General features: G+C 37.6%; 14 protein-coding genes across 14 annotated transcripts; 9 read left to right on the forward strand and 5 right to left on the reverse strand.

Annotated features, from left to right (window-relative positions):
• The first annotated feature begins 49 nt into the window (after window positions 1-49).
• On the forward strand, window positions 50-2,291 carry SOCG_00317 (DNA binding factor Trf1). The gene has a single exon (XM_013162737.1). It carries the CDS (start codon window positions 464-466, stop codon window positions 1,916-1,918), a length of 1,455 nt encoding a protein of 484 aa, XP_013018191.1. The 5' UTR covers window positions 50-463; the 3' UTR covers window positions 1,919-2,291.
• SOCG_00318 (transport complex subunit Cog5) lies at window positions 1,987-3,627 on the reverse strand. Its single transcript, XM_013162738.1, has 3 exons — window positions 2,898-3,627; window positions 2,776-2,848; window positions 1,987-2,727 (listed from the first exon to the last, which is right to left on the reverse strand). The coding sequence occupies exons 1-3, from the start codon at window positions 3,350-3,352 to the stop codon at window positions 2,020-2,022; spliced, it is 1,236 nt and encodes a 411-aa protein (XP_013018192.1). The 5' UTR covers window positions 3,353-3,627; the 3' UTR covers window positions 1,987-2,019.
• Window positions 3,628-4,095: 468 nt separating this feature from the next.
• Window positions 4,096-6,197, forward strand: SOCG_00319 (nucleoporin Nup44). The gene is made up of 2 exons (XM_013162739.1): window positions 4,096-4,235; window positions 4,284-6,197. The coding sequence occupies exons 1-2, from the start codon at window positions 4,220-4,222 to the stop codon at window positions 5,498-5,500; spliced, it is 1,233 nt and encodes a 410-aa protein (XP_013018193.1). The 5' UTR covers window positions 4,096-4,219; the 3' UTR covers window positions 5,501-6,197.
• SOCG_00320 (uncharacterized protein) lies at window positions 5,882-6,476 on the reverse strand. Its single transcript, XM_013162740.1, has 3 exons — window positions 6,329-6,476; window positions 6,207-6,249; window positions 5,882-6,120 (listed from the first exon to the last, which is right to left on the reverse strand). Exons 1-3 carry the CDS (start codon window positions 6,392-6,394, stop codon window positions 6,080-6,082), a joined length of 150 nt encoding a protein of 49 aa, XP_013018194.1. The 5' UTR covers window positions 6,395-6,476; the 3' UTR covers window positions 5,882-6,079.
• A 127-nt stretch (window positions 6,477-6,603) lies between these two features.
• On the forward strand, window positions 6,604-8,327 carry SOCG_00321 (transcription elongation factor complex subunit Iws1). Its single transcript, XM_013162741.1, has one exon. It carries the CDS (start codon window positions 6,741-6,743, stop codon window positions 7,998-8,000), a length of 1,260 nt encoding a protein of 419 aa, XP_013018195.1. The 5' UTR covers window positions 6,604-6,740; the 3' UTR covers window positions 8,001-8,327.
• Window positions 8,328-8,520: 193 nt separating this feature from the next.
• On the forward strand, window positions 8,521-10,659 carry SOCG_00322 (translocon subunit Sec61). Its single transcript, XM_013162742.1, has 6 exons — window positions 8,521-8,553; window positions 8,610-8,677; window positions 8,745-8,857; window positions 8,909-8,941; window positions 9,177-9,310; window positions 9,360-10,659. Exons 1-6 carry the CDS (start codon window positions 8,544-8,546, stop codon window positions 10,424-10,426), a joined length of 1,425 nt encoding a protein of 474 aa, XP_013018196.1. The 5' UTR covers window positions 8,521-8,543; the 3' UTR covers window positions 10,427-10,659.
• SOCG_00323 (Svf1 family protein Svf2) lies at window positions 10,615-12,617 on the forward strand. Its single transcript, XM_013162743.1, has one exon. It carries the CDS (start codon window positions 11,101-11,103, stop codon window positions 12,157-12,159), a length of 1,059 nt encoding a protein of 352 aa, XP_013018197.1. The 5' UTR covers window positions 10,615-11,100; the 3' UTR covers window positions 12,160-12,617.
• A 118-nt stretch (window positions 12,618-12,735) lies between these two features.
• On the forward strand, window positions 12,736-15,065 carry SOCG_00324 (ER protein translocation subcomplex subunit Sec63). Its single transcript, XM_013162744.1, has 3 exons — window positions 12,736-12,861; window positions 12,913-13,003; window positions 13,054-15,065. The coding sequence occupies exons 1-3, from the start codon at window positions 12,747-12,749 to the stop codon at window positions 14,678-14,680; spliced, it is 1,833 nt and encodes a 610-aa protein (XP_013018198.1). The 5' UTR covers window positions 12,736-12,746; the 3' UTR covers window positions 14,681-15,065.
• Window positions 15,066-15,188: 123 nt separating this feature from the next.
• Window positions 15,189-16,819, forward strand: SOCG_00325 (tRNA dihydrouridine synthase Dus1). Its single transcript, XM_013162745.1, has one exon. It carries the CDS (start codon window positions 15,337-15,339, stop codon window positions 16,534-16,536), a length of 1,200 nt encoding a protein of 399 aa, XP_013018199.1. The 5' UTR covers window positions 15,189-15,336; the 3' UTR covers window positions 16,537-16,819.
• Window positions 16,820-16,963: 144 nt separating this feature from the next.
• Window positions 16,964-17,797, reverse strand: SOCG_00326 (ubiquitin-protein ligase E/phosphatidylinositol(3)-phosphate binding protein; the record flags this gene model as incomplete). The annotated part of the gene is made up of 1 exon (XM_013162746.1): window positions 16,964-17,797. The coding sequence occupies one exon, from the start codon at window positions 17,795-17,797 to the stop codon at window positions 16,964-16,966; it is 834 nt and encodes a 277-aa protein (XP_013018200.1).
• A 446-nt stretch (window positions 17,798-18,243) lies between these two features.
• On the reverse strand, window positions 18,244-18,858 carry SOCG_00327 (uncharacterized protein; the record flags this gene model as incomplete). The annotated part of the gene is made up of 3 exons (XM_013162747.1): window positions 18,244-18,297; window positions 18,346-18,613; window positions 18,656-18,858. 3 exons carry the CDS (start codon window positions 18,856-18,858, stop codon window positions 18,244-18,246), a joined length of 525 nt encoding a protein of 174 aa, XP_013018201.1.
• Window positions 18,859-19,335: 477 nt separating this feature from the next.
• On the forward strand, window positions 19,336-22,026 carry SOCG_00328 (SNARE Tgl1). The gene is made up of 3 exons (XM_013162748.1): window positions 19,336-19,532; window positions 19,598-20,166; window positions 20,217-22,026. The coding sequence occupies exons 1-3, from the start codon at window positions 19,504-19,506 to the stop codon at window positions 20,291-20,293; spliced, it is 675 nt and encodes a 224-aa protein (XP_013018202.1). The 5' UTR covers window positions 19,336-19,503; the 3' UTR covers window positions 20,294-22,026.
• SOCG_00329 (nucleosome assembly protein) lies at window positions 20,294-21,469 on the reverse strand. The gene is made up of 4 exons (XM_013162749.1): window positions 21,255-21,469; window positions 21,087-21,197; window positions 20,529-21,029; window positions 20,294-20,468 (listed from the first exon to the last, which is right to left on the reverse strand). The coding sequence occupies exons 1-4, from the start codon at window positions 21,325-21,327 to the stop codon at window positions 20,434-20,436; spliced, it is 720 nt and encodes a 239-aa protein (XP_013018203.1). The 5' UTR covers window positions 21,328-21,469; the 3' UTR covers window positions 20,294-20,433.
• Window positions 21,973-27,089, forward strand: SOCG_00330 (PEK/GCN2 protein kinase Gcn2). The gene is made up of 2 exons (XM_013162750.1): window positions 21,973-22,339; window positions 22,381-27,089. Exons 1-2 carry the CDS (start codon window positions 22,223-22,225, stop codon window positions 26,983-26,985), a joined length of 4,722 nt encoding a protein of 1,573 aa, XP_013018204.1. The 5' UTR covers window positions 21,973-22,222; the 3' UTR covers window positions 26,986-27,089.
• The last annotated feature ends 110 nt before the right edge of the window (window positions 27,090-27,199 follow it).

A 27,199-nucleotide genomic window follows, 5' to 3' on the forward strand; every position in this document is an offset into this window, starting at 1 on the left:
GGAGAAATTTTTTATGCAAATTTAACAAATCAATGTGAAGACAAGCTATCTTAAATTGAACATCAAATACATTAGTATATTTCTTAGGTATTATTGCTTTTATTTTTTAATTAAGCTCCAACGTCACGTCGTCATATTCGAGTGGATAACACTGGCGCCAGTAGTACTGCGTTATAAAATAATACAAGCAAAAATATTCATATTTTTCGAATTTCCAACTATTTCACATATAAGCGGATTTGAGGAAATTCGTACAACTTCACGTATAAAATAAAGGGAATTTTAACAATCCTAGAAGGAAGTAATTGATTTGATGCAATTTTTCTTTTCGGAGCGAAAATCCCAACTTTTACGAGCAAGGTGAGATTCGCACTCATAATTGATGTCCTGTAACCATTGGATGCGTGTTTGCTTTGCTTAGAAAAACGAAGATTATTTAAAAAATTGTTGATTTTAAAGAGAAATGTCGAAGCAACCGATAGATACTTCTAATGAATTCAAGGCCCAAAAGGATTTAGAAATTGATCCGGAGTGTGCGCTCGAACACGATCGTCAGATGTTGCAACAGCTTTCTGAACATGCTTCTGACTTGGATTCCCCTAATGTTGCTTCCAATGGCGATATTCCGCTCGGGTTCGACCTTTCTGGAATTCCAATCAACATGACCCCAGATTTTTATCTGCGAATGAATCAGAATATGGAATACGCCTTTAATCAGCCGAATCCAGTTGCCTCTCCCCAGTACCTACTTCGTAGCTCTCTGGTTCCAACTTTGGCAAACCTCAGCAATATCATATTGTCTATCCTTGGAAAGCCTGTACAGGAGGCTTCGGCCATTGTTACAAACCCAGCGTCAGAAATGGGAATGGCCTTCACAAAGTTAATGAGCATGTTTCGTATGATCAAAGACATATATACTGAAGATTCGTTCATTTATCCCGCCGTCATTAGCATGCGTACTCCTTCTCAGCGGAGTGCAGTCCGTCGAGCCAATCTGGCAATCTTCTTGTCTGCTGTTTATGGCGCTCTTCAAATTGGGTTCTTTCATTTAAACGAAAATTTTTTGGAAGTGTTTGCTCCTGATGAAGCCAACATTCTTACCAATCAAGGGACTTTATACATGGAATTGAAAACGCAAGCTTACATTTCAGCCATGGCACAAGCAGAACGACCTAAGGAAGATATTTTGAATGACCTTTTTCCTTCTGATATGGCTCATCGGTTTTTATTGCGCCGTAATGCTAAGTTAGACGATAAGCTTACTTACGTCGAAAAGCAAATTCTAGAGAAATGTGCTGCTCGAAAAGAGCGTTTATCGAATTTCACCCCTCAGGAAGCGTTAAACGAAGTTTATCCATGGGGGAAATTTTTAAGTGAAATAGCCTGTTATATTCACAATAACCACTCATCGATTGCAGCTATTCCTGTACCCAATGGTAATGCCAAGCGGAAAGCTAAAAGACAAGGAGGCAGATATAAAGCTTGTGATGAAAATTCGTCTCCGTCAGATTCTGGTTCTGACTTGACAGACGGTTTAGCTTTTGGTCTACCAACAGCTACTTTAGATGCTACTTCCGAAGCGAATAACGTATCCAGCGTTGTTTTATACGACCAGGTTCGTAGCATGACAAACACCGGTAATGGCAACAAGCGGACCAAGAAAGTTGCAAATCGAAGGACGTGGACGAAAGAGGAAGAGGAAGCTCTTTTGGATGGACTTGATTTAGTAAAGGGTCCCCGATGGAGTCAAATTTTGGAGCTTTATGGTCCAGGTGGTAAAAAAAATGAAGTCTTGAAACATCGAAATCAAGTTCAATTAAAGGATAAAGCTCGAAATATGAAACTTTTTTTCTTAAAAAGTGGACAGATTGTTCCAGCCCCTTTGCAATGTGTTACTGGTGATCTTCGGAGAGAATAGAAACTCCTAGATGACCATTTGCTTGTTTTTTTAGAAGTTGTGTTTTATCTTTTACTGAGTTTGAATGGTTTGGGTTATTTATATAATATTATTTTTAATGTCTAAGGAATTTTGGGGAATAATACTTTAAGACTGTTCATCACAATAGAGCATTCACGGGTATCTTTTGTAACAATTTCAGAAGATGATTTTGCAATTGCTTGTTCAACTATATGTGATACTCTTTGGTAATCGTTACGGAAAACTAGAAGCAAAGTAGGATCTCGACGATCAAGGTTCTGCATCTTTGTGCTTATTGAAATAGCCAGTTCTTTAAAATAGAACATGCTAATTGTAGCACCATCAAGAATGAAATTAGGTTGTGCTTGAAAATAATCTAGTAAGTTAGAGTAATGTGGTTGGCAGATGGTAGTTTGTCTAAGAGTCTTTTCCCAAAATACGCATTGAGATCCAAACTGTGAAATTTGATACCAACCATCTTCAAATTTAGACCATATTGTAGAATTAGCCGCGGTAGAATCAGCAGATGAATACAGAAGTCTACGTGTTGTTGGAGACAGCTGAAAGATAGATTCGAAACAAGCGCTTGCTTTTTGGATTTTAGAGCTTAATAACTGAGACATGTTTCTTTCTAAAAGATATTTGTCTAGTAAAAACAAGGTAGAGCAAGCATTCGAAAACGTTGAGGAATTTGCTGCTAGCACGTCTGATTCCTCTTGCGCTAGCAAGAAACTTGATGTTTCTTTTAACATCCTAGAGTGAATGCCGATATTCGATTTGGAAAATGATTGCACTGAAGACTGGCGTTTCTAAATTTTGTTAGTTGACTGTAAATCTAAAGATAACATAAGACATACGATAAGCGGATAGCGCGCAAGGAGTTGATCCATCTCCTGTAATAGGGTAGCGGCCCGAAAATAGTTTTCGAATCTGTACAGTCAGTCTTATGAATAAAACGATAGAGACATTGGTTACATACCGTTCAAACTCGTTAGGAACGCTGTCTGCCAAAGCTACTAATTGTTTTTGCAGATCAAAAAAGCGGTGTATCCAATACAAGCTAATATAAGTTGAATGAAGATTCACTATGGAATCGTGCAATGGAGAGGCAGAATTATAGGGGACAGTTATAAGAGAACGCATTCTTTCATAAATATCTGTGAGCTGCTTCATTTTCTCTCTAACCTCCGTTAAATTCGATTGATTTTGAAAAAAGGATTCCACACTTTCAGCTAGCTTCTGTTCATTTGAGCCAATGAAAACCCTTATTTGGTTATCAATTTCCTTCAAAGCATATCCTAATCGTTTTTTTGCGACTGCCTTGTCTTCTGCTGTATCCGTTGCTGCATGAACTGAAGCTAGCACCTGTTTTGCCTGTTTTTTGGGATCAAAGTCACGACCTTTGTAGTCGGAAAAGTCATATTGAAATTGCATGGAAAGGAAGTAAAGCCGGTAAATTGAATTGAAGGTATTACACTAATCAACAGCGTCCTCTGGAAGATTGATAATCCGGTAAATGTGACCGATTATGAATAGTTAAATAAGAAAGAAAAATTATTGGTATAAAGGAATATATGGAAATAAGCAATTTACATAAATATCACTGACTCGCCTTACAATTATATCTTATAACTTGGTGGTGTTCTTGGAATTGCAAAGACATAGTGACAATTCATTCCTACTCGGTAAGAGCTGCTACAACTTAAGACATCCTATACATTTATACGATTAAGTTTTTAATCATCGAGTCAATTTTTCTATTATTTCGTTTATTACCCATACTAATAAAAACAAGGCGAAAGTCATATCCAAAAATATAAGAAATCGTTCTTTTCTCTTTCATTTTATAAGCATATGCTAAAAATACGTTAAAAGCATTTTGCTTAAAACACCAAGTAAATTAGTATATTATCCAATACGATTTTGATTATAAGATCATACGATCATATTATACCCTTATTAAATTTGTTATGCATTTAAGTTAATATATAGCAATATCACTATATGTACGATTTCCCTCTTCCTTAGGAAAACAAATTTCTAAGAAAGTACGGTTTTACTTCCTCAGTAATTATAGTTAGAACTATTCAATTGTAAGTATTTTTCACCAATTTTTTTCTCTAAATGGAAATGAACTTTGACGATGCTGTCTAGTAAGATATATTACGAGTTGCAATGAAGGACACCACACTACGAAGTGAATTCCTCATATACAGTTGTTTCTACCTGTACAACTTAGCTAAGGAGTGCCTGCAAAAAACAGAAGTCGTTGATCAAGACAGACATTCTCATTTTATAACAATGTCATTCTCTTTTGGTACGTAGAAGCATTCCGAAATTGCATAGAACTAACACATGTTACCAGGTCAACCTGCGTCGTCCTCAAACACACCATCCTTTGGTACATCAGGATTGTTTGGTCAACAAAAACAGAATGCTCCCACACCAAGCTTTGGATCTGGGTCTTTGTTTGGAGGATCAAATACAGGTTCCAGTCCTTCAAATACTAATCCCGCCGGAGGTTTAGGAAATTCCTCATTATTTGGCCAACCTCAGCAATCTACTGGTGGTATCGGCAATCCTTCTACATTTGGAACACAACCCTTAAATGGACTTAGTGCTACCACAACTGCGGCACCCCCTTCTTCTACTACTCCTGTGAACGCCGGTGCATCTTCAGCTCAACCTCTGTTCTCATGGAGTACAAACCCCTCCGCAGCAAAGTCTTCGGATATGGGCATGTCATCTGCTAATCCAAATGGGTTTTTGTTATCTTCCACCATGTCACCGAATGCAGCAGTCAGTAATGCTCAGTACGGCCCTGCCCAACCCCCTTCTATCGAAGAACAAACACAAAAAGTCCTCAATGCTTGGAATTTGAAGCATCCCGATAATGCCTTCCAAAGATATTTCTATAATAAAGTTCCTGTTGAACAAGCGGCTCTATATGTCAAACCGGCTACTCACAACCAGCAAAAATGGGATGAAGCTGTTGCAAACAGACCGAGCAATAGCGTTGTCCCAGTCCTGGCTGTTGGGTTTCCTGATGTGCAAAAGAGAATGAATATGCAGATTAATCAAGTTAATGCTTATCGCATTCGTATGCGAGAAATCGTTGAAACCCTAGAAAGGTTAGGCAACAAACACGACCTTAGCTCCAATATAAAACTTGCAGAAGCAAAGAATCGTCACATTCAACTTTCAGAACGTGTTCTTCGTCTAGCCATTAAAGTACATGTGTTGAGACATCGTGGTTATGCTTTGAAATCCAATGAAGAAGATCTTCGGAAACGACTTGACGACCTTGCCAAATCTCTCAATAATCCCGAAGTGTTTGGCCGCCTGAACGAAATTTGGGCACGAATTACTTTGATTTTCGAGGGTAAGAAGGTCTCAGATGAACAACGGAATTCCCTTGCAAAAGGAGCAATTGATTGGAGTAAAAACAATGATCAGTTACAAACCATTACAGATGTGCTACGCGATCATCAAAATGGTTTATCATATGTTGCGAAATTAATTCAAGAGGACTTGGGTACCTTGAGCAAACAACTGGATGACCAAACTAATTCGTCGAAGTAATTTTGTTTCAAAGATTAGTAGTGTTGTTTGTTCTTTTCTTCTTTCATAATTATCAATAGTGGAAACGACCATAGGTACTTGGGTTATATAATCTTATTTTGGGTGACTTGTTTCTCTTTCTTGTTTTATAAATCTCTGTCATATTATTTCCTTATATCATGAAATAAATCGGTAGTTAAAATTATCTGCTTCTTTGATTGCCTCTTGTCATCTAATACTTATGATTTGGACTTTAGCAACTTAGTTCTTGAAATTTCATTCCACCAGCTAATTTATCAAAGATGCTTGGCTTGCACTTTGGAAGTATGTGAATTTAAGATTCAAGAGCCTTTACAAAATAACGAATCACATTGATACCACGACGAACTATTGACTTATAGACATCACCCTGAGCTTTCCCAATTTAAGCTCCAACACTAATATAAAAATGACAAATTTGGATTTTATTCTCTGTTTACCAAAATGGGAATATGTATGGCACAATCAATTCATAAGCTGAACGCGTCCTTATACAAGTAGCGACGTAGAGTTCATCGTATACAGCGTATATAAGCAGAGTAAGCTACGCTTGTCAAAACTTTAAGCGCGCAAGTTCTTGACAAAAGAGATGACAAAAGGAGCTTAAAAAGTAGTGTTAGCAACAGAATGGTTCATTTGAAGATTTTAGTCTCATTTTTTCAATAAAAAAAAAACAAATAAAACTTACTTAAAGCAAGAATGGCAGCAACAGAAGCACCTTTCTTGATTTCCTGAAATAACATTGGTTAATACAGACTGCTGCATTTTCGTTCAAAGCTGAACCCTTATTTTGCAGGTCATAGCACGTACGGAAATAGCAAGGTTATCATATTGCTTGACTTGTTCTTTAGAAGGACGACCGGAACCAGCGAACATTTTGTTATATAAAAGTAGTTTTTAGGGAATTTTGGTGGAAGGGACTTCGTACACGGACTGTATATGGTGTAGTATAATTGGACTGGTTCGTACCTTCATTAGAGCTCACAGTAATACGATAATTTACTGTTTAGGAATAGTAAAACAATTGAGGCTATATTAGATAGCGAAGCACAGTGAATTCAGATTCCATATTCGAACATCTATTTCATGGTTTGACAAACGATACTTTTGCCAACGACCAAGTAAAGAGTAAACCTAATAGAATTTGGACTACTGATTTGATTTAAACTTATTTTGTTGCTAGAAAAGTCCCGAATAAGTATATCAAACAAGGGTTCGAAAGATGTCCGATTTAGACGGTCACGATGCTGAAGTACGGAATGCTGAAGGAGAAGCAAATGATACTGGTATAACTGAATCTCAACAGGGATCTCCATCACATAATGAGGTGCCTGCTCGTGACAATGTAGACATTGATTTTTCTGAAGACGAGCTTTCCGATTTGGATGAAGACCAATTCGAAAATTTTGATGAAACGAAGATTGGGCGAGAAGCTGATGATGAGCCTACCATTTTTAATTTGCCTTCCTTTAAGAAAAAGCAAAGCTCAGAAGATGTCAAACCAGGCAAGGTGGAAAATAACAAAAAAGAAAAGCGTGCTCGGAGAGGCAGGTCGCGTCGCTCTGCTCAACGAGGCGCTTTAGATGAACTCGAGGAGTTGGATGAAGGAGATCGTCAACCTACCGTAGAAGAAGCCCCCTTAGATCCTTCAGTGGCTGCTAAACGACAGCTAGATATGCAAATAGATGCAGTTTTGAAACCAGTTCGTCCAAAAAAGCGCTCAAACGAAGATAATTTAGAACAGTTAGCCGATGATGAAGTCCTTCGTTTACGTGAACAAATGCGTTTAGCAGCACTACGTGACGCAGAATTGAATTCGGAACGCCTTCCAGCTACCGAAAAGCTGAAAATGCTCGCTCTCGTGGACTCCGTTCTTCGGAAAACCCATTTATACGATACCATTCTTGATAACAATTTGCTGGATTCTGTGCGGATGTGGTTAGAACCGTTGCCCGATAGATCTCTTCCAGCACTTAATATCCAACAGTCTTTGCTCGATATTTTGACGAAGCTTCCTATTGAAACTGAACATTTACGTGAAAGCAAAATTGGCCGTGTAATCTTATTTTATACGATATCCAAGAAGCCTGAGCCATTTATTAAGCGCATTGCAGATCGCTTAGTTAGTGAATGGAGTCGTCCCATCATCAAGAGAAGTGCTAATTACCGAGACCGTGCTGTTGGAATTGCTACCTTGAACCCCGAGCTTATAAACATGCGTCGTCGTAGGGACCTTGCTATTGCCGAAGACGATGTTAATAATCCCACTAGCAGAATTGGAAGAACGGTTATTCCTCAGTCCATCGATTCCAGGTATCAAGTTGCCCCCAGAGTTCGCCTCAATCAGAACGGAATGTCTGTGGCTGGTCGGTTGAAGCCTGCTGATACAGAACAAGTCCGAAAACTGAAGGCTAAGATGAAAGCTATTCGCAGTAAAAGTGCAAAGAAAAGCGGAGTTAGTATTGAAGGTCGAGGTCTTTAATTCTACCAATAGCATAAAAAACTCTCTGTATTGCTTCAAGACTATTCGTATTACTTTTATCCCTTGCTCTCAGGAATGTGTTGGTAAACAAGCAAAATTATTTAATTGAAAGGTCATGGTAATACCATAAATTATCGTTGGGAGTGGACATGTTGCGAGAAAATATGGAAGTTTTCTTCTTTTATAAAGTTCTTTTGTAATGTTATACATGAAATTTGTATATATAATGATTAATCAATATGGACATAGCAGGTTCTAAGTGTTTTCTATACATTTAGCAATTGCATTGTATAATAAAATTCTGTTATTTTTTGAACAAATATTTTAAAAGTTAGACATACCTATCGTAAGTGTATACGACAGCATGATCTTTATTTTGAATGTAATTTGGTTTTTCTATGTATTTTCGGTGATCTGGGTTTCTTCTTCGGTCATCTTTTAAGATATATCGGTGATATGCCGATCTTAGTTCACCGGGTTCAGATCAGTAAGGATAGAATATGGGAGTTCAAGGTTGATAAGCGCATAATAAAAACTTTGAAAATGAGCAGGTGTAAGTAGTCGGAATTGGCTATAATTTGTTTTAGAATTGTTATTAATATAAACCAGCTCGCTTATTAAACACTATGAAGCCGCTAGGCTCTTTATTACCAGAAGTCGAAGGACCGCAGACTCGAGTATGTATAATGAAGGCCTGACCGTTCTGTGAAGGCAACGGAAATGGAATTTTACTAACTTTTACAGTATCAAATGATTGAAAAATTGGCTTGGATGGCCGGTTGCGCTGTGATTTATCAGGTCTTGCTAAACATGCCTGTTTACGGCGTTCCAAAACGCGAATTTGTAGACCCTATCAAGTATGAACTATAAAATTTCTTTAGTGAGATAATATTCTAACTTGAATTTAGCGCTTGGCGTGTGCTAGATGGCTCTTCTGCATCGTAAGTTGTTTAAATCTGATGTTGAATGGACAAGGACCAGGACATTAGTCTTCTGAGTTCCTCATTTGCGAACAGGACGTCTTGCAAGACTTTGGTCATCTTTTTTACAAGAAAGATGGTATTAAAGCAGTTTTGTAGAATTGCTTCAACGACCAAATGAAGTACTGAGTCCTTTTGGTTTTCGGCGTCTTCCAGTTTGTGGAGTCTTATTATTTCAAAAATCTAACAACAGCAGTGGTGCTATGGTTACCGGTTTAGCTCCTATTATCTTTTCTGCCTTTCTAATGCAACTTTTGGCTGCTGGTCGTAAAATTGCTGTTAATTTTAATTTAATCAGCGACCGCATCATGTTCCAAAATACCCAAAAAGGTTTTTGATTTATTTTTCTTCTGTCATAGTCATATCTAACTTTCTTTAGTTTTCTCTGCTTTCTTGTATCTCCTTTTCTCGATTACATTCGTTGTATCAGGTTATTATGGCCCTGTCTCTGAACTCGGTGTTGCTTTGACTCTCATTTTCATAGTTCAGTTATTCATACCCGGAATTATCTGTATTTATTTATGCGAAATTGTCGAAAAGGGATATGGCATGGGCTCTGGTCCTGTTCTTCTCTTGGCATCCCATATCGTCTCTTCTTTGTTCTGGCAGATTCTGAGTTTCAACCGTTACCAATTGACTGAAGAAATTAGTCAATACGAAGGTACCCTCGTTGGTTTGGTATTCTCCCTCTTCTCATACAAAGATAAGTTTTACGCCCTTCGATCAATCTTCTTCCGTACTGATCGTTTGAATGTCTTTAGTCTTTTGGCTTGTATTAGTGCTTTTCTCGCCTTCATTTATCTTTTGAGCATGAGAATTGACATCTCAATCCGTTCATCCCGGGTTCGTGGATTCCGTCAGAACTTCCCCTTGAAATTGTTTTACACTTCCATTAGCCCTTTCTTGTTTATCTTTTCTTTTGTTTCTCATCTTTTAGTATTAGCCTACTTTATTCACAGTATGTTCCCCAACTCTGTCTTTACCCGCTTTTTGGTTCAGTACACGAAGTATGAGACTCATCCTATCCAACAATTGCGTTTAACTGGTGGTTTATTTTATTACTTTGTTCCTCCCCTTAGCATATGGGAAACTATTACTTGCCCAATCCATACCCTTGTCTATGTCGTACTTTTGTTCTCTACATCTCTTTATATTTCTCTCGCTTGGACGAAAGCCACTGGCAGCGGACCTCGTGATGTTCTTGCTTTCTTTAAGGAAAACCAGCTTATTATGGCCGGTTTCCGTGAAGTAAGTATGTTAAAGGAGTTGGAAAAAATTGTGCCTAGTGCTGCTCGCTCTTCTGCATTAGTTATGAGCAGTCTATGCTTACTTGCTGGAATCACTGCTTCTACTTTTGGATTAGGAGTGGTTGTTGCTTCTGCTCTTGTATTTGCTTCCTTTGAAGTTGTCATGGGTTCAAACCCTTCACTTGCTAACGGACTTTAACATTGAACTTACTATAGTGTAGTGTCAATGATAGAATTTTCATGAAGGAAAGCTTATGTTGCATTGAGCAGCGGTTTTTACTATTTTCTTTATGATATAAAAGACAATCACATTTCCTTATTCTCTGTGGAAACTTTGACAATTAATATGAATACCAATATCTGACGTAAGTAAAAATATAAATAAATAGATTCTTCTCCATCTTGCTTTCAAGCGAGTTATTTAAATTTTAAAATTAGAAAAGAAAGTTTAAGGAAAACTTCAAGTCGAATGATGCACCTGAATGATTCAACTCTAAAAATCAGACAACTCTTCAGATGTTCTGTTACTGTATTGACTGCAGGTGGTACGAGCACACCACCAGAAAGCTGAGGCTCGGTTCGTACAAACATATTTATAAAAGACTTTGTTTCAATTATTTTCGCTTCTTGTAATTGAAAATATTTTATGATTTTGTTTCCACGCCTGCTCTGGATAGTTAATTAATTTTGAACGCGTAAGAATTGCAATTACTATATCTGCCTCAAATTTGGTGGTATTTGGCCTTTTCGTATTAAAAATACTATTTTAATATTGTTGCATTGTTTAGATTGCGAATTTACTTACCAAAGTAAACATCGGTGTCTTCTTGTCTAATCGTGTTTGCCTTTTTGCTTATATTCTAATTAGTAGATATGACTGCCAGCACTTATAGTAGTAACGCAAATAACTATGAGTTTATTCCTTGCAAAGAATTAACTTGGAACCTTTCGCGGTCTCATTTGACGACTCAGTATAAGTCATTTTACATGTGCTTCGATGATGGATCATTTGGATATATTCAATTTGCATACGGAAATCTCGGATTATTCGTGAAGGTTGCTCCATTAGGATGGACTTACTATCCTTCAAAAGATGAACCTCTCCAAGAACCCATTATCTCCAGTTCTACGTACCTGTACAGGAATATGAAGGTTTCCAAGGATCGATATAGTGTTGACGTTCATAAACACTTCATGCATTTTGATGTTAATTCGCAAAACTGGCGTGTAAGGATTGAGGGAATGTACGATCTTACCATACAAATGAAAGACAACGGATTTGGTTTAACGGATTTTGGCCAGAAAAATCTTGGAGGGTACATGGAACATAAAATATTTCCAGTCAGTTCTTTGAAAGGTTCCGTCACTGCACACGGAACCACAAGGGATGTTACTGGTACTGCTGTCTTTATTGACGCGATGTTTTTTAAAGATAAGTTCACCAATTTGGGACACACTTGGCAAAACAGCTTGCTGTTTGACGATTCAAAAAAGAATGTTTTAACTTGTTTGCATTATTTTCCCCGAAATTCGGAAGACACATTCCGATCTCAAGCTAGTTTGACTCTAGATGACAAGCTGGTTGCTGTTCTCTTGAAAAACGAATATTCAACGAATGGCTCTTCTCAGGTGGAAGGGGTACGATACCAATTACCAACCCATATCGATCGAGTGCTCACGGGATCTACGCTTGACGACAAGCCTATCCGTGTACATTTGGCATCAGATCTTGAAGAAGTTCAAAGTATCACTGATGTATTAAATATCTTTCCAAAATGGGCAAAGGACATTGTATCAATATGGGCTGGTCTTCCTTATGTTTTTGTATGGTTACAACGTTTAAAAGCTGATGTTTATATAGATGACCAGCTAGTTTCTACTTTGTCGGGATGCCATTACGTGGAGCAGACTTGTGTCCATATGCCCCATTAAAAAACTTAACTATGGTCATTTTTGGGTCAATAAAGGAAAAAAACTAAAGAAAAACAATCCACCTTCTCAGGTTTGATGACATTTTTACCTTCCCTGTTTTTAAGAGACAGACATGCTTTGGCTTTGGCTATTGACTTTATTTTTGGCTTTATTTATTGAATTCCTATGTTAGTAATTTCCTTCGGCAAACTTATCAAGGATTGTTCAGTGTCACCTATCACCCTTATCCCGCTAGTCCTCAGCCTTAGGACGCTTTTCTCAGTAATTTATGTGGTTTTCGTTGTGATTCTTGTATTAAGAAAACTTACACTTTCGCATTCCTATATACTATTCCTCCTCCGGTAGTGGTGCACTTACTCTTTAAGAACTTTTTGGTTGATTAGTTTTGTGAAGCTTGTAATTTTAGACTTCAATAACTATTTAAATACTAATTATTTTGAAACTATAGAGCAAACGTTCACTACCTTACTTCTGTTTCCTTTCTCATTCTCATTTAGTATAGTGTATAGTAGCGTATATCCCTATTTGGGTTTCTACTAGAAGAGTTGTGATACTTGAGTTGTCTTTCACCAAACCCTCTGTTCGTAATGTCGTCTGAGTACAAATATGATGAGCAGGGACAATTCTTTCCAGTATTTTTGCTGGTTGCTGTGTCCTGCTTCATCATTCCCATGACTTTCTCAAGTCTATTTGGTCAAGTCTGTAAGTGACACGTGAATGAATTCAAGTTTGTTAACATGTATGGCGTTGTAGCAACTAAGAAAAATGGTTCTGTCTCAGATCCATTTGCCGCATATCGTCCAAAGGACATAAAGAAAAAGAAAGAATCGAAATTACGGTTACGGTAAGTAAATCAAGCGTCTGGATAAAGCTAATTCATATCATATTTTGTAGACATTTTATCATTTTAATTGGATGGGCAATTATTGGATATCTATCTTATCGAGTTGCCTTTACCAAGTTGAGCTTTAATGTCTGGGATCCATACGAAATTTTGGGAATACCAAAAAACATGGCTGTAGATGACATTCGGCGTCATTATAAGCGACTCTCAATTAAATTTCATCCGGATAAAATAAGAAACTTGGGCAATACGACTAGAGAGGAGGTTGAAGCTAATTACATAGAGCTTACTACAGCCTACAGAGCTTTAACAGACGAGGAAACCCGCGAAAATTACATACTTTATGGTACGCCCGACGTTCCCCAAAACATTGATATTGGAATTGCACTTCCAAAGTGGATTGCGGATTCGAACAATAGTATTTATGTACTCGGTTTCTATGGTCTTATTTTTGGCATTTTTTTGCCTTACAGTGTTGGTCGTTGGTGGTATGGTAGCCGAACTTACACTCGTGACCAAGTTCACGTTGGAAGTGTAGATGCTTGGTTTCCTAAGATTCACGAAAATTTGGAGATGGAGGACATTTTGCAGTTGTTAGCCTCTAGCAAAGAATTTCAGATTTCTTCTTCACCTGAAGCTTCTAAGACCGTTGTCGTACAGCTCTTACAAAATCACTTACATCGGAAGGAGAAGTCAAATCTTAATATGCAGCGGTTGTTATCTGAAACAGACTTGGTGATGAATGCATTGGTCTCTGTTATTTCGGCGTATGGATTTTCGAAACCTACCGATAACGTGTTTAAGCTTTGGCAACACATTGTTCAAGCAATTCCGTTGGAGCTTCCACTTCCTTTGTTGCAACTGCCACATCTTAGTGTTGAGGATGCTAAAAAGTTTGCGTCACGTGGTATTACCCACATACCCCAATTCTTACAACTAAAGAAAGAGAAGGGTTTATCCGGCTATTCTAGTGAACAAATCCAAGAGATGGTGGAAATTGCTAATAACATTCCCCGTATCTCAGTGTTGGACTCTAAGGTGCTTGTGGACGGAGATGATTTTGTAACTACTGGAGCTATTGCAAACTTTATTTTGCGTTTGAAATGCTCTTATGGAGAAGAAATTATGCCAGAAGTCAGTGTCGAGGGTACAGAAACGGCTACTGAACAAGACAAGATTGATGCAGAACGCGTGCATATGGAAAAGGATGTTGTTTTGGGCGATTTGGAGGTTCTTCCTCATGCTTGGTCCCCTTATTTCACCCAATCTCACAAAACTGCTTGGTGGGTGTATGTAGTCGATCCCCGTCAAAACCGAGTAATTATTCCTCCATTCAGCATAACGGATATTCCACGCACAGAACGAACAATTCGTATACCTTTTCAGGTACCACCAGTAGAAGGTACCTTTAAATTCCAAACGCATATCGTATCCAACTCTTACCTTGGAGAGGACATTGTAAGTAATCTAACGGTCGTGGTGAAAGATGCAGCAACGATTCAAGATACTATTATTGAAGATGATGAGTTCTCTGACGGGGAAGATGGACTTGTCGATGATGAGTTCGAAAAGCTTAAGCATGGTGATGAAGGCTCCCAAGATGAAGAAGAATCTGATGAAGAGGATGACCCTAGTGCTAATGGTTTTAACACGGATACTTCTGAAGAGGATGAGTGAGTAAGCATAAAAAAGTTAACGATGCAAAAAAATACCGATTCTTCAAAAAGTGTTCTCAAACTTATACTTCTTCCTTTTTGTTGTGTCTTCACTCCTTGCTTCCCTATCTTATTTTACATACTTTAATTATTTGCAAGTCCATGGATAGGAACCAAAATCGTATATGGCGGCAAAGTCATTTCCACTTAATGGCAAACTAGTTGCATGGGTTTGCAATACTTTATTTTTTTCATAGCATATTTAATTGTGGAATACTCTTATTTAGAGTTCGTTACCAGCTGAGACACTCTTTTGATGATAGAAAATATAAATTACGGATTGAGATATATATTTCTATATGTTAGTAATGATTTCTTCATTTAATGTAAAAGTTATGTTCGACCCAAAGAGTACGTACATACCTACTTAGCTAGGACTGTATAGATAAAAATGCAAATCATGAAGTAACAGAATAAATCAAAAATAAAATCGTTTAAGAGAAAGTATAGAAAGTGCTGAAATTTCATGCTCAATATTGACCGAACTGCACCATTTGCCAACGCAAGATTTCTTTTGACCGGAGCAAAGCACTTGTAGTCGGATTCAATTGGGGCAAAAAGCATATTTGCCATAGCAGATACAATTTTGAGAGAGAAACATTGTTCTCTTATGATTAAATGATGGCAGCGGTGAAAAAGCTTCATGGAAGAGAGTTTTATAAGAAACTTGGATGTCCCAAGCGGATTTTGGCTCCAATGGTAGATCAAAGTGAATTGCCCTGGAGAATATTGGCAAGACGATCAGGAGCCGACTTGTGTTACAGCCCAATGTTTCATTCTAGATTGTTTAGCGAAAGTGAAGACTATCGCGGCAAAGTATTTTCAACTAGAGACATCCCCGAGGAAAAACCTTTAATTATCCAATTTTGCGGGAATGATCCAGAAATTATGTTAAAGGCAGCTCAGTTAGCTGTTCCTTATTGCGATGCTGTGGATTTGAATTTGGGTTGTCCCCAGGGCATTGCGAAAAAAGGTAAATATGGATCCTTTTTGCAAGAAAATTGGCCTTTAATTGAATCTATTATAAAAAAGCTACATGAAGAGTTACCCATTCCTGTAACTGCTAAGATTCGCATTTTTCCTGATCCTAAAAAGACGCTTGAATATGCAAAAATGATTCTTAATGCCGGCGCTTCATTTTTAGCTGTTCACGGACGCTTTCGTGAGCAAAAGGGACAGTTTACTGGAGTAGCTGATTGGGAACAAATTAGTATGCTTCGCAAAAGTCTTCCTTCTGATACGGTCTTGTTTGCGAACGGTAATATTCTTCATTCGTGTGATATTGACAGATGTATTGAAGCTACCGGAGTAGACGGTGTCATGTCTGCGGAAGGAAGTTTGTATAATCCCAAAATTTTTCTTCCTTCTAACTCACCCATGAATATATTATATCCCCGTGTTGATGATATTTGCGATGAATATTTGAACATTATACGTGAGTTTGGTCTTGATACGGATTATAGTACCCGATCTGCCATGAAAGGTCATATGTTTAAGTTAATGAGGCCTTTGTTAAGTATTCATACAGACATTCGAAGTATGTTGGCTACTGAGTGTACTCCTCGTGATTTTGAGAGCTTTCCTCGTGCTGTAGCCGCTCTCCGAAAACGTCTAGATGAATGTAAGGAGAAGGGTGAAATACGTGAAGAAGATGAACCGAATGAAGAAAACAAGGATGAACTAGGATATCCCAAGATTCCTTGGTGGCGTGTTCAGCCATATGTTCGTCCTATGACAGAGCCATCAGTTACTAAACGGAAACTCGAAGAAGCGCCTGTTTCAGAAGCTGCTGTCAAAAAGCTGGATGTAGGAGCTTAGGGTGACTACTGGAGAACGTAAAGTTCATTAGAATTTGGTTTTGGTAATTTCTTTCATTTAATGAATATTGGAATTAGGTTGTATAATAGTATAAATCACTACGGACTAACATTTCTCTAAAAGTAGAACATCATCAAGATGGTACATATGAAACGAATGCAATTATAATAAAAACACACAAGCTTAACAAGGGAGAAAATGAGGAAGAATAGGAGAGTGCGAAATTGCACAACTCTATTATAGATATCTGAAGAATTTCAATTAATAATAAAGCGAGCGATTATTTATAGAGGTGATTGAATTAGAAAGCATTATAGATAATTCAAAGAAGAAGTATTAGATAGCGATCATAAACATAAAGTACATATAAAGTAAAAAAATGAAGGAAAAAAGCAGAAGACCATTAAAACATAAAAAAAATAAGAATCTAGTGAAGGGTAGCAGCATGAACAGGGCATCCGGCGGCGCCTGTACTTAGCCAATCGCGATAACATTTTAAATGGAACATACATAAGCAATATTCAATTCGCGCAACTTTGTCTCCCGGAGAAAATTCTTCAAAACATACTATACACTCTTCACCAACGCAAGGAGAGTTCTCCGTAATTTGAACACTGATATACCGTCGAGCGTGTTTCAAAAACTCCTTTATGTTTGGAGGGGAAGACCCGTCACGATTAAAGCAAGAAGCTATATGCTCTTCTCTTTCTTCTTGTGATTTAAACTTTGAAAGAGCTATGTAGCAAACTGGACATTCTACCATGTCGTCAGAGTTGTGAGCATCATCTGTTGAAGGATAGCCTTCAGCACGGGGCGGTGGAAACCGGGTATAAGCTAAAACAGGAGGAGAAGATTCACCATCCATACAGGTGGGTATGGGAAAAGGGATATCAAGAGTTTTCAGCTCTGACAATTGATGAAAGCAGTTTTCGCATACACGGACAGTGCACCACATAGGCTCTGTTTGACAAGTGTTTGTAACATCGTCTTCGACACCATCAAACTCTTCGTCAAAAAGCATCAGTCGATTTGATGAATCGGTAGATACACTCACTGAAGGAAGTTCAGAAGTATAATTTGAGCAATTGGCACAATATACCTTTCCACACCATCTACAATGGTGTTTTCGTCGGAACCAGTTAAAAGAAGATCCACACTGAGTACAAGAAACAACATCTTCATCTGCCTGCCATTCTGCGGCGGGAGTGTCTATCAATAGCTGACACAAGGCAGGCGGATAAGCTGACTCATTTTCATTCATTATGAATAGAGGACCACATGTAAGTGTTTTTTGGTGTCGCAACAATTTATATAGAATGATATAATATTTGTAGCTTAGTTAATCTTTCTGCTTTCCGTAGTGGAAGCAACTGCCCTTTAGCTCAATTAAGCTAATTATGAATTAAGTATGACAAGAGGGACCGTAGAAGCAACCAATTTACTCAAACACTTAAAAAATAATCAAAATAAGTGTATAATAGATAATTTTCCCCTAAACAAATCGAATTGACACAAACGGTAAAACGGGCAAGATGTATACTTTCAGTGGCAGGAAGAAGATAAAATTTGGTTCACGAGGAAGCCAACTTAAGGTTGCTTCTAAACGATAAATAACAACTCTATCCGAAAAGCAAAGATATAGATAGAAAGGAAAACAAGAATATATTATTTAAGAGATGGTAATAAGTAAAGTCACTTGATAGATTGTTAGAGGTTTTCGAGCAGTGTTTTCTGAGCGGAATTTTCTGAGGATTTGAGTTTCTAAATGTGGGAATAATTAGTGCGCTTACTCTTTTTATAGTAACTTACTTCCATAGAACGCTTGAGCTTCTCTTGAAAGGCTTTAGAATGGTTCTTTACTGAAACTTGAAAGCGATTGACGCGTTCCTCAAGATCAAGGAGGGTGCAGTTTTCTTGTGAAAGTTTTTCTTCTTCAATATCGAGTCCGTGTATTTCTGTAGAAACCTGCTCGTACTCGGATAGTAGTAAAAAAAGTGTCTTTGAGGCGTCTTGGTACAATTTCTGTATATTTTGAAGTTTCAATTGATTGTCCTGATAATGCTGAAGAATTGATTCCCTAAGACTTAGTTTAAAGTTATAAGTTACAAAAGTATCTTACTTGGCCTGCCCTTCTATGATATAGGATTGAAGGACGCGATCGTGATGTTTATTAAAAGAAAGAACTGCTTGTGAAACGAAAGTAGCGTGTCGGTTGCTTAATTCTGTTTGCAATTGATTTATTAAATTAGACATCTTTTTATTTGAGGAATTGCTTTTTCTGAGATGGGGAAAGTGCAAGTTTAATTTCGTGGTGAATTCCATGTTTACCTCAATTGTACTCCCGACGCGTATCCCTTCTTGAAATCATTGAGATAATGTGTAAATCAAAATAAAAACATAATATACTATTTCTCTAAATTTAATTAGAATTTGTCTTTTCTAAAAAAGATTGAACGCGTTTTCCTATCTGCTCTTTTTGTTGATGATGTTAAGTATACGACTTTCAAAGAATTATAAAGTGTGAATGAATAAATGAATACGCATTGAATCTCGAGAGAATTAGTTGTGTATGTGAGGTATCTAGCTTCAAAATAACTGCCAAAGCTGTTGGTGTACTTTTCATTGTTTTCTGTCGAAACAGACTTACCAACTTCATGTATTGAATAATATCAAAGAATCTATTAATTGAAACATAAAATTGGATATAAAAAATGAAGTAGTTGATTTCTACTTCGTTTTGTTTACACTTTGTATCGTTACCTACACGTCTGCTCGTTACTCAGTTGTTTACTCTGTAATCACAAACTGAAGCTAGCTTGTTCTGACAAACACTAAGGACGAAAACGTTGTACTCCATGATATTCTACTATTCATACGTTCTATAGGCAGATACTGTTATTATATACATTAATAAAAAGAGTACCTTTTTGTTCGTAAAAAGTTTGGCCTTGTTCACATTCGGCCACAATGGAGGACCCTTTCTATGAAGTGAAAGCGTAAGTTTGAGCTCTTTTCTATGCTATGTATATTTCATTATTTTGGAAAACTAATGATAGAGAAGTGATGCTTCAGCTCAAATGGAAAATGTCCGTAAACTATTTGAATCATTTATGAAGAATCGAAACGCAGGTATTCCAGCACCAAATACAGAGCTTTCATTTGCAATTGAAGAGCTGAATGAAACATTGGAAGATTTGAAAGGAGCTATTGAGATTGCAATGAACAATTCTGAACGATACGGTTTGGATGAGCAAGAATTGGCGGCAAGAAGAAAGTTTATTGCAGATTTCGACGTTGAATTAAACAATATCAATTTGCAAATGAGATCAGCTCCAAGTGTTGCTGTGAACCAAGAGCCAAATAATAATGACATGACAAAGACAGCTTTGACCGAAGACGACCGTTACGCTCGAAGACAGATGCAGGAACAATTATACGACCAACAGGATGTTATGTTGGATGGCGTGTATGATAGTATTGGTAATATACGCGGCATGGCTCAAGCGATGGGTCAAGAGTTAGGGGAGCAATCAAATCTCATAGATACCCTTGATCATACCATAGAAAACACGAATCATAAACTGCGTCGAGGAATGCGGAGATTGAAGGACTTCACAATTTCTAGTGCTGGTATGAAATTCCATTTTAAAAGGTTGTACTAACAAATTTTTTTCATTTAGATTCGAGGTCAGGCTGTTGCATTACTGTGTTGATCTTCATACTTTTAGTTTTGCTTGTACTTGTTGTTCTTTTATAGTTTTGTCGCACCTCCAGTGATTTTATAATTATCAAGTAATAGATGGATTTCATGCTACTTAATATTTCATTATCAAAAGAATAATTCGCTTAAAAGGAATTCGAACCCATGAGATTCATTAATTCTCACTACTTCTAACTCTATTTTTTGGATTTTTTGCTGGGTGGTTCTTGATCTGTACATGTTAGTAAGAATATCATTACCGGTGTTGCGTAAGATGACTAAATAAACTTACTCTCGCCTTCTGCGGCCTCATCATCATCGTCTTCTTCTTCTTCCAAATCCACAGAGCCTTCTTCATCACTAGCTTCTTCAGTCATGGCTTCGGTGAAATACTTAACAGCGTTGGGGAATAAGTCCTCGGCCAAAAAGATGGTCAAAGAGGCACCGTCAAAGTCGTCTTCTTCTTCCTCACCAGTCCAACGGAAATAATCAAAGAAGTTTGGAGGGCTGTCCTTATTCTTGCGGAAAAGGCTTTTTCCTGCCTTCCACTTGATGTCAGCGGGCTTCGAAACGAGAGAAGTGTTAGTTTTTTCTAAGCCCTCCTCATCCTTTGTAGTGCTTTCTTTTATATGTACTTCTTTAACCAAGTTAAGGTTATCATCCTCCAAATAATCGTTGGGCTGGAAAGTCAACGTGATGCGAACATCGCGAGGGTCTTCCTTATTATATCTTTCAACATAGATGTTTTCCAACTTTTCCAACAGGATGCTATCTTCAGGAGTGATGTATTGGCCTAAAAGAAAAGGTTAGCAAACGTTCTGACGAAAAATCCGACTTTCAACAAACTTACTAATTTCGTCTCCTGCGGCTTCAAAAACAACCACCCAAAAGTTGCGAATGTTCTTTAAGATGTCGCGGCGTTTCTCAAAAAGGGGCTTGAATAATTCATTTTGCTTTCTTACTGTAACAAAGGTTAGTGATACAAAATGAATGTGAACTTTTATGACAAGCTGCTTACAGATTTCAATTTCAGCCTTTCCGAAATCTTGTTCAAGATTGGCAAGGTTCTCAAAGGCTTCTGCGGCGTCCATATTTTAAAGATCTATTTAATTTGGCTGAAAGTTGGAAATTTCCAAAAAGCTATGCTAACATTCTTTGGATATTTCGTGTATTACCCTTACCATGAGATGAATTATGGAATTTTTACTGAAAAAGCTTCCAGTTTAATGTTCCTTTTAAGATACTGTTCTTTTTATGTTCAGTTTCTAGAAGTTTGTTTTCTTCCTTTCTTGATTTTCGTTTTTCCATTCCTTCTTAAACACAGGGCATGCTAATAAAAAGAATACTCTAGCTGTTTTGGACAATAATTTGAATTTAATTACGCTAAACTCACTTAGGTAAAGATTATGATTTCCAATCCAAGTTTTTCAATATCAGTTTCAAAGATTGCTTAGTTAGGAGCATTATCTGTGTACAGGATTATTGCACGCTAATTCAAGTCGATCAATTCCATTACGAGTTGTATTCAAAGTACTACAGCAGCTAACTTTAATCGGTCAAGAGTACTTCTGCGAGTCGTATGTCGCATACACAGGATGATGCTTCATATGCATCTACTTGTGCGAAAGTATTTTATGTTCCTGCGGTTTTATCAGATATTTATTTAAGAAAACTTAGATAGTATAACAGTCTGTGCCACGCCATCAATCAACAGTCTCGATTCTTAGGTGAATAATAAATCCATCACAGCGACTTTCAGGAGAGTAACTTAATGAAACTATATACCATCGTACAGTTTTTACCATTTAACTTTATGAGGCTTACGAGCAAGCCGATAATTTTGGGGAACTATTTTGATGTTCTTTTCTTAGTACTTGTATCTTTTACACTTACCGTACCACGAACTGTCAATTGAACATTGAAGCTGAACAGCAACCAAAAGGCATCTAATTATATGCAATTGACATTCTTTTTAAAGAATTGTTTATGGACGCTGCGAAACGTTTGGAGTTATGTCGGGAAACACAACAGAATGAAATCGCGGCTTTAAAGGCAATTTTCATGGACGACTTTGAGGAGTTGAAATCTAAAAATGCTTGGAATGTAAGTTATTTTTTTTTATCAAGCTAAAACGTGTTTATTAGGTATCCAATGGAAGGGTCTTCGCTATTCATTTATGTTCTCGTAGTGCGAGTGCGAAAAGCATTGCGAAAGTTGATCTCCATATCGAGTTAGGAAGAAGCTATCCCTATGTCAAACCAATAGTAAAGCTTCAGAATGGAGAAAATGTATTAAAGTCGCAGATTCGCTTTCTGCTGAAAAAATTGGATCAGAAAGCCAAGGAATTATTGGGTGAAGAAATGATTTTTGAATTCGCTAGTATAGTCCAGGAATATTTAAATGACTGGCAATCTGATCTGTCTTCACAATTTGCCAGTTTGGAAGAAGAGCGTGCTGTACAACTTCAACAAGATCGAGAGCGTGCTGAAATGGATAAGCAGTTAAAACTAGAAAGAGAGAAGGAAGCACTTTACGAAGAAGAAAAGATTTTGCAGAATAAGATTCGCGACGAACTTCAACGCCGTTCTTACGATTCCCCTCAATCTCCCAAAGAGAAACGGAAGGATTATGTTACCAAATTGACTTTCGATCGGTTACCTTCTTCGGTTTATTTTGACTGTTCCATTTCTGTAAAGAACTACCAAGATTCTCTTGTAGAATTTCATGAGGTTATCCCGTTATACAGGATATCTAGCTCTCCTCTTTCCACCCTGGCTCTAGCAAAGGCTCATATCGATGAAGCACTTTTACCGGATTGCATCTTCATGCTTAGAATGGTAAGGTTTACCAATCCTTACTATAGTACTGAAGCTGGCAAGAAGTCAATTCAAGATTTGGAAAGCGAACTGGAAGATTTAAAAGTCATTCGACATGATTTGCTGGCTTCCATCTACGAATATCAATTGCAGCGTGAAGTAGAAAACCACGGTTGGCGTCTGTATATATTACAAGAATACTCTAATAAACTAACTTTGGCTGGTTTGTTACAAACCATTGTGACCTTGGACGTGGAAACTGTTAGAACGTTTTCTAATAACATTTTAGAAGGACTTGCCGAACTACATCGACTAGGAATATCTCATCGTAACCTTCATTTAGACAATGTCATTTTATTCCAATCTGGTCATAAAACTTTCGCTAAACTTATGGATTTTTGCTTTACGAGAACTTTACGAGATATGAATGCTTCATCTCCTTTTAACGCAGGATCTCAATCTATTCCTGGAATCTTGCCAGACGATTTATATCCACCGGAAGTTAACGAATCCTCTTTCATGTCTGCCTCTCGAAAAACTGATATTTGGTGCTTTGGACTAATGGTTTTACAAATGTTGTGCGGTATGCATGTTTTACAGAAGTTCTCTTCGTTAAAGCTTTTATTCAGTCATGTCATACCTTTACTGCCGGGTCCGTATCAGGAACTTATACGGCGTTGCTTAATGCGGGATCCTAAGAAAAGGCCGACAGCCACTGATTTGCTTGCAAGTCAGGTAATCAGACTGGGAACATCTATATTGTCTACAGTGGAACAGGGTTCATTGGGAAAAAACCCTCGTATGTCGTATGGCGGGCAAGATGGAATCATTGACATGTTATATAGAAAAAGCGTCTCGCGCTACGAAACTGATTTTGAGGAAATTGAGTTTCTTGGTAAAGGTGGATTCGGTGAAGTGGTTAAAGTAAAAAACCGCATTGACGGACGATTTTATGCCATCAAAAAACTCTTACTTCACAACAACGACAAAGAGAACAGCCGAATTTTACGAGAAGTAATGACTCTTTCACGTCTTCATCATGATCACGTTGTTCGGTATTATACTGCATGGGTGGAAACTGATACTAGCGAAAAATTAAAAGAATCCGATTCCGAAGAAGAGTCATTTGTTCCTTCGTCAAGAATAACAAGCGATTTACAGCAATCAAGTAGATACACCACAGACGATTTGTCAGACCTCGATATACATTTTGAAGGAGAAGCTTCTAGTCCAAAAAGTTCTGAAACGTCTTCAGAAACATCATATTCCACTTCGAGTACTTCTGAAGATCTAAACTTGCGTAAAAGTGAAAGTGATATTCGAACGATATCTACAAGCAAAAGTGGAGAGCCAAATCTCAACGCTACTTTATATGTTCAAATGGAGTACTGTGAAAAGCTTTCGTTACAAGATATCATTAGAGAAAAACTTCAAGTCGACGAAATCTGGCGTCTGTTTAGACAGATTCTCGAAGCTTTGGCGTATATCCACAGCCGTGGAATGATGCATCGTGATCTTAAACCCGGAAACGTGTTTCTAGATGAAAATCGAAATGTCAAGTTGGGAGATTTTGGGTTGGCGACTGACAACGAGCCCAGTCAGGTTATCAATGATAAATCAAAGAATAGAAATGCCGATGATGGTGAGCTTACTTCGGGTGTGGGAACGGCTCTTTATGTTGCACCGGAGCTCCTCAAGAAAACCAGTGGTTTACACTATGATGCAAAGGTGGATATGTATAGCTTAGGCATAATATTGTTTGAAATGTGTATGTCATTTTCAACGTCTATGGAACGAATCCGATTAATCGATGCTATTCGGTCCCCTTTTATTATATTGCCCGATAATTTCCCCTTCTCTTTGACGAGTCATGAATACAAAGTAATTCATTCCCTATTACAGCATGACCCCGCCAAAAGACCTTCCAGTCAAGAACTACTAGAAAGTGAGGCTATACCTCCTAAAGTTGGCGAAGAATATATACAAGAAGGTTTAAAGTTACTTTCAAATCGTAATAGCCCCTACTATTCGAAACTATTGAAGGTTCTCTTTAGCCAAGTTCCAGATAGGCATAAAGACTATACTTATGATTTCAACTTGTCAGAAGACGACAATGCCATATCTAGGGTCTTGGAGAGAGGCTGTGATAGTCTTTTTGCTGGATTGGTCCGAGATCACATAGTTCAAGTATTTAGAAGACACGGTGCAACGGAAAGAGAGTCGCAGGCATTGTTTCCAAAATCTACTCAGTATGGTGAAAACAAAGCTCTGGTTTCATTGTTGGATAAAGCTGGAACGCTTTTACAGCTTCCGTATGATACCATATTGCCCTATGCAAGGAATGTAGCCCGTAATGCTGTCGAAGAGGAAAAAACATATTTAGTTGCAGACGTTTACCGAGAATCTTACGGTGGTGGTAAACCAAAAGCGATCAAGAAAATTTCTTTTGATTTGACTACGAATTCAGACAATTTAGACTGGTTTGATGCTGAATGTATAAAAGTTTTGGATGAAGTGTTGCTTGAAATTCCATCCTTAGTTAACAGTTGTATCTGGATAAACCACGCCGATATCTTTTCTGCAATTCTTGACTTTTTGCAAATATCTAGAGAAAAAAGAAACCGGACAAGTCAAATACTCGGCCAAAAGAACCAAGGGTTTTCTTTCTCGCAAATTCGAAACCAGCTCAGAAATGAATCTTTAGTACCCTCAACAACTTTGGATGACTTGAATCAGTTTGATTTCTGCGTCAATTTTGAAGAGGGTATAAATAGAATTAGAAGAATTTTTGGAAAATCGATGACCATAAAAATGCGCAGCTCTCTGAATTATTTAGAAAAAGTTTGGTGTTTTTTGAAAGGGTTGAAACTTTCGCATCCGGTTTTTTTTGTTCCGCTCAGCGTTCATAGTCATGAATTTTATGAAGGGGGTATAATGTTTCAAGCAGTACACACCCCCGAAAAGGCTGAGCTCTTGTGTGCTGGAGGAAGATACGATAAGCTTGTCAGATTGTTTGATCCTCCATTAATGAGAACGACTAGGAGAAAGCATGTTGTTGGTATGAGTTTAGGGCTGGAGAGCATTGTTTCTTCCGTATCGCGCTATATTCGTTTTCATTCCAGGAAACAGTCGAAAGTACAAACCAGATCACCTATAACAAAAACAGTAGGCTCCTGGTTACCTCGTCGTGTTGATGTTCTTGTAACAAGTATTGGTAAGGACTCCATAATGGAAAAGTGCGCCTTACTTCAGGAACTATGGTCTTTAAACATTCGAGCAGATATTGTTTTACGAGGTGCTACTAGTTTGGAAGAGATAGTGACGCGCTACAAAAGTGAAGGGGTAAATTGGGTTTTAGTGGTTAGGCAAAAAAACACGCAAATGGAACACTCGGTTAAAGCTCGAAATATAATGAAAAACGAAGATGATGAAATCAAAATAGAAGAAGTTGGCGTTTGGCTTTTAGGAGAAATTAATGAGCGAAAACGAAATGAGAACTTATCCCAAACAAGGCAGGTGATTGATTCTGATATCCAAGACTATGCGAAATACAATGATTCTTTATCTGAGACAAATTTGGACGTACAGCTTGTTCCATTAAAAGGTGCCAGTGATAGAAAATACAAATGGAAGCACAAGCAAAATGCAATGAACAAAGTCTATGATCTTGTACAATCAGCAATACATGATAGTACTAAAGATGCCTTGGCGTTGGCGGTAGACTGTGATGCTCCAGCAATGCAAAGGCTGAAAAGCACCAGTCTCAAAAATGAAGAATCTTGGAAAAAGTTGGTTGACAGTTGTCCTGCTTCTCAAAGAGAGTATATGCAAAGACTTCAAACGAAATTGACAAATTTAGCTGAGAAAGGAAGGAACCGAGTTTGGATTTGTTCTTTTCGAACCAACGAAATATATCTTTATGGTCTAAATTAGTTAATGTTAATAGGGTGAAACAATTTAATTATTTAAGCGGAATTCATCATCTTGCTAGTTGTAAATAATTAGAGCTTGTAGAATAGTAAATAATGATTTTTAAGTTATATTTTTTTCGTCAGTAAAATAATTGATTCTACAAATTTTTAACACTATTGGTTAGCTGCGGTTTCGATTGAAATGTAAACGCTCATCTGTCCAAAACAATTGATGT

Source organism: Schizosaccharomyces octosporus (assembly GCF_000150505.1).
Source record: "Schizosaccharomyces octosporus yFS286 unplaced genomic scaffold supercont6.2, whole genome shotgun sequence".
Taxonomy (NCBI): domain Eukaryota; kingdom Fungi; phylum Ascomycota; class Schizosaccharomycetes; order Schizosaccharomycetales; family Schizosaccharomycetaceae; genus Schizosaccharomyces; species Schizosaccharomyces octosporus.

Coding starts and splice junctions, on each gene's coding strand:
- SOCG_00329 (XM_013162749.1), bottom strand. CDS start 21,327: ATGGACGCCGCAGAAGCCTTTGAGAACCTTGCCAATCTTGAACAAGAT. Junction 21,030..21,086: donor AGCCGCAGGAGACGAAATTA/GTAAGTTTGTTG, acceptor CTTTTCTTTTAG/GCCAATACATCACTCCTGAA. Junction 20,469..20,528: donor TGAGGCCGCAGAAGGCGAGA/GTAAGTTTATTT, acceptor TAACATGTACAG/ATCAAGAACCACCCAGCAAA.
- SOCG_00324 (XM_013162744.1), top strand. CDS start 12,747: ATGTCGTCTGAGTACAAATATGATGAGCAGGGACAATTCTTTCCAGTA. Junction 12,862..12,912: donor AAGTCTATTTGGTCAAGTCT/GTAAGTGACACG, acceptor ATGGCGTTGTAG/CAACTAAGAAAAATGGTTCT. Junction 13,004..13,053: donor GAATCGAAATTACGGTTACG/GTAAGTAAATCA, acceptor CATATTTTGTAG/ACATTTTATCATTTTAATTG.
- SOCG_00321 (XM_013162741.1), top strand. CDS start 6,741: ATGTCCGATTTAGACGGTCACGATGCTGAAGTACGGAATGCTGAAGGA.
- SOCG_00323 (XM_013162743.1), top strand. CDS start 11,101: ATGACTGCCAGCACTTATAGTAGTAACGCAAATAACTATGAGTTTATT.
- SOCG_00325 (XM_013162745.1), top strand. CDS start 15,337: ATGATGGCAGCGGTGAAAAAGCTTCATGGAAGAGAGTTTTATAAGAAA.
- SOCG_00318 (XM_013162738.1), bottom strand. CDS start 3,352: ATGCAATTTCAATATGACTTTTCCGACTACAAAGGTCGTGACTTTGAT. Junction 2,849..2,897: donor GTTCCTAACGAGTTTGAACG/GTATGTAACCAA, acceptor CTGACTGTACAG/ATTCGAAAACTATTTTCGGG. Junction 2,728..2,775: donor TTGCGCGCTATCCGCTTATC/GTATGTCTTATG, acceptor AACAAAATTTAG/AAACGCCAGTCTTCAGTGCA.
- SOCG_00322 (XM_013162742.1), top strand. Junction 8,858..8,908: donor GAATTTGTAGACCCTATCAA/GTATGAACTATA, acceptor ACTTGAATTTAG/CGCTTGGCGTGTGCTAGATG. Junction 9,311..9,359: donor GTTCCAAAATACCCAAAAAG/GTTTTTGATTTA, acceptor AACTTTCTTTAG/TTTTCTCTGCTTTCTTGTAT.
- SOCG_00328 (XM_013162748.1), top strand. CDS start 19,504: ATGGAGGACCCTTTCTATGAAGTGAAAGC. Junction 19,533..19,597: donor CCTTTCTATGAAGTGAAAGC/GTAAGTTTGAGC, acceptor ATGATAGAGAAG/TGATGCTTCAGCTCAAATGG. Junction 20,167..20,216: donor CTTCACAATTTCTAGTGCTG/GTATGAAATTCC, acceptor TTTTTCATTTAG/ATTCGAGGTCAGGCTGTTGC.
- SOCG_00330 (XM_013162750.1), top strand. CDS start 22,223: ATGGACGCTGCGAAACGTTTGGAGTTATGTCGGGAAACACAACAGAAT. Junction 22,340..22,380: donor AATCTAAAAATGCTTGGAAT/GTAAGTTATTTT, acceptor CGTGTTTATTAG/GTATCCAATGGAAGGGTCTT.
- SOCG_00320 (XM_013162740.1), bottom strand. CDS start 6,394: ATGTTCGCTGGTTCCGGTCGTCCTTCTAAAGAACAAGTCAAGCAATAT. Junction 6,250..6,328: donor ATGATAACCTTGCTATTTCC/GTACGTGCTATG, acceptor ATGTTATTTCAG/GAAATCAAGAAAGGTGCTTC. Junction 6,121..6,206: donor TGCTGCCATTCTTGCTTTAA/GTAAGTTTTATT, acceptor CTACTTTTTAAG/CTCCTTTTGTCATCTCTTTT.
- SOCG_00317 (XM_013162737.1), top strand. CDS start 464: ATGTCGAAGCAACCGATAGATACTTCTAATGAATTCAAGGCCCAAAAG.